This window comes from Apteryx mantelli, chromosome 1 (genome assembly GCF_036417845.1).
Source record: "Apteryx mantelli isolate bAptMan1 chromosome 1, bAptMan1.hap1, whole genome shotgun sequence".
NCBI classification, from domain to species: Eukaryota; Metazoa; Chordata; class Aves; order Apterygiformes; family Apterygidae; genus Apteryx; species Apteryx mantelli.
Window position 1 is genome coordinate 151,414,570 of NC_089978.1, and position 6,253 is coordinate 151,420,822.

The 6,253-nt window shown below is 45.4% G+C and overlaps 1 protein-coding gene across 6 annotated transcripts in view; it reads right to left on the minus strand.

Moving 5' to 3' along the window:
* The window catches only part of PTPRO (protein tyrosine phosphatase receptor type O), a 155,636-nt gene extending 149,812 nt beyond the window's left edge, over positions 1 to 5,824 (minus strand). For all 6 annotated transcript variants that reach the window (XM_067306660.1, XM_067306669.1, XM_067306640.1 and 3 more), the window contains exon 1: positions 5,752 to 5,824. In XM_067306660.1, the coding sequence (XP_067162761.1) occupies positions 5,752 to 5,823 (72 nt within the window). In that variant the 5' untranslated portion in view covers position 5,824. The remainder of the gene's footprint in view (positions 1 to 5,751) is intronic.
* Between the last annotated feature and the right edge of the window lie 429 nt (positions 5,825 to 6,253).

A 6,253-nucleotide genomic window follows, 5' to 3' on the forward strand; every position in this document is an offset into this window, starting at 1 on the left:
GTGCAGAACATACTTAACAAAACATTCTCTTCATTTTGTTTTTTCCCTAAATCATCATGTTTTTCAGAATTTAGGAGCCTCCAATGGCAAAGGCAAAATGTCCAGCCAAGTCCTGTCTCCAACAGTGACATTGCTGAACACTTCAAAGGAAGGCATGCAGCATCCAGAATTGCACCTACTTGTGCAAGATTAATAATTAGCCTCACTTAATGCTCCTAATTTTTTGTTCTGCAGTGCCAAAGCTCTTCCGGAGTATGAAGAGCTGTGATCCAGTAAAAGACAAAGCTCAGAAGTTTGCCTAGACTGGTGGCAATTCACTGACTTCAGGTAAATCTCAGATGAGATTGTAATCTAAATCTCTTGAATCCCATTCCACGCTCTTGCAACCAGAGTCCCCCTGTACTGGAAATTTTCTCCTGAAAAACTCCTCCAGCAGATAACTAACCCATGTTTGAAAACAGAAGAACGGACAGGAATGGAAAGGCACCACAATTCCTTTTTACCACCATGCATGTGCTCATGTGCCACGAGCTTGCTTTCCCAGATGACTGCCCAATTCTTCCTCAGTCTTTCAATATTTACTGAAGAGTTTGTTATCCAAAAGCAGTAGACTCCCATGTACTAAACTCTGAATAAAGAGTTTCATTTTAATACATTTTAACATTTATCACAGTTTGTTTTTTTCTTTACATTGCAACCAATTACATTTTATTGCGAGACTAGAATATTTAAAACCTGAGTAATCAAAGTGTTATCACTAATCCACTATAGGATAAGAGCATTTAGGATGATAAAGATATTATATGCTTCTCCAGTGGAAAAAAAAAACTATAAAAAAATTTAAAAACAACATTAACTATGAGCCTTTTAAATTTTTCAGCAAAAGGGCCAGTTTTCAAAGCTTTATTTTTTAAACATTTATGGTCCTGACCCATATTTCTAAGTGGTAAGGACTCCCTTCTTCAGAACTCAGACCATTTAGTAAAATGAGTCTCAAGATGTATTTAGACAGGATGTTATTTTCAGTTTAACACTCTTTCTGAAGCTCTGCAAGATCCTTTCACGGTCTGACTAGATTGTTCAATATGATGACATCAGAAATACAGAGATCAATTGGGCTTCACAAGTTCAGTCAGTGAGCCCTTTATAGAATGGCCATAGGATCACCACAAGTAAGTCTTTATTCATCGTGATTACTGTCTTAACCCGAATGAGAGATCACCCTGCAATGTGGCTTCTGACTGAGGTGATACAACCTAGAAATTGTCTCAATGACCTCTTGCAGTTAGAGTCTGGGGCTCATAACTCCTGCTGGGATGAAAAATCTTTTCTTGACAGACCACTGCCAGCACAATGAAATCAGGAAGTTACCAAAGAGCAATGGCAGACTCGTTCCACTGGCAGAGGGCTTCCCAAGTACCTCAGCCAACACAAGCTGGCAACCAAGCACCCTCTTCATTAGCTCCACCCTCTAAAGTCACCCTGGTCTAGAAATGATCTACATAAATAATGAAATGAGAGAGAACATGACTTGTGGAAGTTATGTGCTAATGCTGACTATCCAGATAAAGAAATTAAAAAAAAAAAAAAAGGAACGTGCATGCTTTTGCTGAAAGGATGCTTTTCCTTTCCATTGAATTGGGGTAATCTCAGACTGGTGGTAGACAGCAAAATCCAGACTGTCTTGTCTCAGTAGCTCCTGAGTCCATCCCATTGTGAGGAAGTTGTACATTAGCTTTGCTGACCAAACTGAACAGATATGAGATAGTTATTTACTTTGACACTGGTAAGACAAAGTCACGATGAAGAAATGGACTTCTTTTCTCAGTAAGAGCTTCAGTGGGGTTCTCTCAGAAGTATAAGAGATGCTAAAAGGACTCTGTCACAAAACTCTGTTCAGTATCCATTTCTTTTCTGGCCAGGAAGAAACAGTGGTGAAGCACTGGGACTCCCAGCCATGAAATCAGCCTTTCTGTTAGAAAGGGTTCTTCTAGAGAAATAGTCAGTGCCCTGACAGTACGGCTTTTGCTCCAGATTATTAATGTTAGATGCAGATATTCTTGAAAATTACACATATAGAACACACTTCCTTTCTTGGATAAGGTTGCATTGAGTAAAATCTTGCAGTACCTAGATCTCCTTGAAATTAGACTTGACTATGGCATCCAAACTCCATAAACTGATATCCATGTAATAGTGGACAACATCTACCCTAATATTAGACACAATAGTCGTCCTTGGTAGTAAAAAATCAGAGGGTATTTCTGATTTATAATCAGAGCCTGATGAACATACAAAGGACTGTTATACAAAGACCTCAATCTCCTCTTTTGGGGGAAAAAAGGGAGGGGAGGTCGGTATTTGTAGACAATCTTCCTGAAGAGTGTCATCCCTTCTATTCAGTGCATATATGGATCTGCTGAGACAACTAGTTTTCTCATTGTTTTCCCATTGGGACTGTTGGTCAGATCTTTCTGAAGGTGTAGCAGATTGTAAAATAAGTCTGTCCCAGCATTATTCTGTCCCATGCCAATGGTTTGGCATTTTTAAGATGCTTCTGTCACTCACTTAATTCTACCTTGTCCTACAGAAATAATACAGCAGGGAAAAGTAAAATCACCCAGGTGCATATGCTATTGCCAGCATGTGACATCTGACAGATCAGCCATATAATCCAGGGCAGAACTTAACTGGTTGAAGCTGAGTGTAGACACGACTAAAGGAAGATTTCTGGATTGCAGCTGGAAAAGATGGTAAAGATAATGTCGGTCCCTTGGACTAGGGAGCATGTCTGCTTTTAGTTAAGAGCAGTCACAGCCTGTGTCGTTAGAGAACCTTGCTGCTGCGCAATGACCATACAGCACCAGTGACCGCATTAGTCTTTTCCTGCATTCATTTAGCTGAAGTACGGTTTTTCCTTTCAGATGTGATCAGCCACTCTTATCCATGCCTTTGTCACACCAAAATGAGACAATTACAAAGCAAGCTGCTAAGGACTGTGCCTTCCAGCCATCCAGAGACTGAAACAGTGGAGAAAGCAGAACCATTGCAAAAGGCAATATATTAAGTCAGTAGGAGACTTCTACAGCAGAATGGTTGGAAGCTTTTCTCTGAAGCAAGACACAACCCCACTCCTCTCCCAAGTACAGTGAATCCACACTAATCTCTGAGCTCACACACAATGCTTTTCTTCTGCTGGTTTCTAAACAAGCCATCACATAAGAAAACCACCGAAGAAAGATAAAGGCTCAAGTTCACATTGCTGTATTTCCAAATAAGTACTGCCCTGGCACACAGAACAGCATTCACATCTCACTGTGAATGAGGGAACTAAAATATCACTATGCCTGATATTGTTGCCTATGGGATATGACACACTGGGCAACATTGTTTGATCTCCCTTTGCTACTGACCATATCAGCAACTACAATGCCAGAAGCTGGAACTATAGCTCTATACCACAAAATACAACAACTGGAAGGGAAGAGAAGAACACACATTAAACAGTTTTATCACTGTGCGAAGTCTGCTGATGGCTTTACAAATTGTCAGATGGGCATCAAGGCCACATCGAGCAGTTACAGCTTAGCAAGAGACATCTGGGCTGCTCGTGCTGAAACAGCAAGCATGCAGACACTAGTTTTGCCCTTCTTCAGAATCATCTATTCAATGCAGCAGTTTTCTCAATGAGATTAACTTCCAGGTGAAACATCAGTTTAATAACATGAGGCTGGAAAACTTCGGTATTTCTAAAGAAGCAGTAGTAGTCTGTCTTCAGCAAGTTGGCATATCTGAACAGCACAGAATTAGGGAAATGCCTTGTTTACAACTAATTTTCATTGCAAACTACTGTGTAGGCATTAAAGAAAACTCTGTGAATTTTAGGCTCATGAAAATGGATTTATTCTAGCAACCTGAAACAAGCACTGCTCTTGCTTCCCCAACTTCTTTCCTGTAACTGCATGTTTACTTCAAGCTTCCTCTGAAATCTCAGTTCTCCTCTTATTGCAGTGTCTAATGATCACGTACAAGATAACTGATGACAGCAGACTTGCTATCCAACTGAAATCATAATCCCAGTCACATGTGGCATTACAAATGCATCTCAGACTTGAGCTACAGCTTTACCTTCTCCTCCATTACAAAATTCTAATACTCATCACTGTTTTTCTTCAGCTTGCTTTGTTATTTCAGGCCTGGGTTTTCTTGAGTGATGGACCAAAGTATATGTTTGAGTTTTATCTGGCTCAGAAGTGGTGGTTACTTTCTAATAGAATGAAAACCTAAGGCCTTGGCTGCCTTCAAACCTGTACCAGATTTCTTGAGATGTATTTTGCAAGTATAGTATTTTACAGATTAAAACTACCTATTTCCTTTCTTGTTTTGCCACAATAATCTTTGTCACAGTAATGCTGATGAAAAAAAAATCATGATTTTTGAAAGAAACCTGGATTCAGAAATAATATTAATTCTATGACTGTGGGATTAAAACATCTACTTAAAACTGTATGTGCACTTACTATATCAGACTAAGTTAGAACTGAAATCAACTGCAGATCTTTCAGCTTTCTGCTGAGCCATAATGTCCACAGTCTTACCTTTTTAAATGCAAAAAGCAAACAAAAAAAAACCAAAAATCCAACTCATCAAATTCCACAGAAGAAAATTTTGTCCGTATATTAACATTTTATCTTGCATAAATGTATGTTTCAGCAGTTATGAAAATGAGACAGCTGACAGTTGACTACTATATGTGAACAGATGCTATGAAAGCTTCCCTTTAAATAGTTCTGTCAATGCAATGTCAATTTTAGAAGTGACATCGCTGCCGTTCTAGGACATGATCCTGCAAACTCCTATTCGCACAGGGAGTCTTGCTGATTGCCATAGAACATTTACGTTTATCAGACTCTGAAGGGTCAGGTCCTTAGTTGTGGCGCTCTCTTTAACAGTGACTGACAAATATACAACGAAGTTTTAACAGTGCAGAATACTATACTTTACGACAATGAATGATCTTTATAGTCAGTGGTATTGGCCCAGATGGTATATACATTTTCTTTTAGAAAAGTTACATGAGGCATATTAAACATGCCCGAGGAACCATTAAAGGATCAAAAGCATAAAGATAAAAAATGCCGTGTGAATCCAAGCTTGAGGCATTAAGCAGAACTTTGAAAAATTAACCTGTCAAAGAAGATAGGCTGAGCCCGAACACAGCACGGCACTAATCAGAAAGTAATGTTCAATTCCGCAGTGGCAAAACAGACATGATTTCCCCCCCCCCCCCGCCGCCCCCTTCTTTGTTAGCTGCATTTTCATCACGGTTCTCTCGGGGGAACAACGCACGAGAGAGAAGAGACATTCAACGGCGGGGGTTTGGGGGAGTTACAGCGGGGCAGGCGCCGGGGGGGGCCGCAGGGGGCTGCGGCGGGGGGCAGCGCCGCGCAACGCCGCCGGGCGCAGCGGACCCCTCGCCCGTCCGTCCGTCCGCGCATCCGCTGGTCCCCGCGCAGCTCCGCGCTGGGCACAGAAGGGCAGGAAAAGCAGCCGCCGGCAGCAACAAAGCGCGGAAAGCCGGCGGCCCGGGGGGGGGAGGGGGGGTCGACCCTGCCGCAGCCCCAGCCCCCGCCGCCGCCCGCGCCCCCCTCCGCGGCAGGGAGCGCACAAAGGCGGGCGCGGGGCGGCCGGCGCCCTCCGGGGGCCCTTCCCCATCCCCTGCCCCCCCCGCGGGGCGGCGCCGGCCCTTACCTTCAGCAGCACAAAGAGCCAGAGGAGGCAGGAGCGGGCCCCCGCGGCCCCCCGCCGCCGGTGGCCGGGCATCGGGGGGGACGGCGGCGGCCTCGGGGGCGGCGGCGGCGGGGCGGGGGGCGCCGCGGGCTGGGCGGCGGCGGCGGCCTGGGGGGGGGAAAGGGGGGTTCTCCTCGCTGCCCCCCGCCTCTCCTCGGTGCCGCCTCTCGCTCGGCTCCGAGCCGTGCCCGGCAATGGCGAAGCACGGCAGGCTCAGACGGCCGGCGGCGGCGGCGCCGACCTCCCCGCCGCGCGGCACAACCTGCCGCCCCCCGCCTCTTTTATTTGGGATTTGCGGCGGGGAGGAGGGGGAAGAGGAGGAGGAGGCAGGGGAGGGGGCGGTGGCAGCGGCGGCGGCAGGGGGTGTCTCCGCTCCCAGGAGTTTTGGCGATCGCGCGGCTCCGGGCGGAGGGGGAGGCAGAGCCGCTCGCCCGCGCCGGGAGCGGGGTCTCGGCGGCCGGGG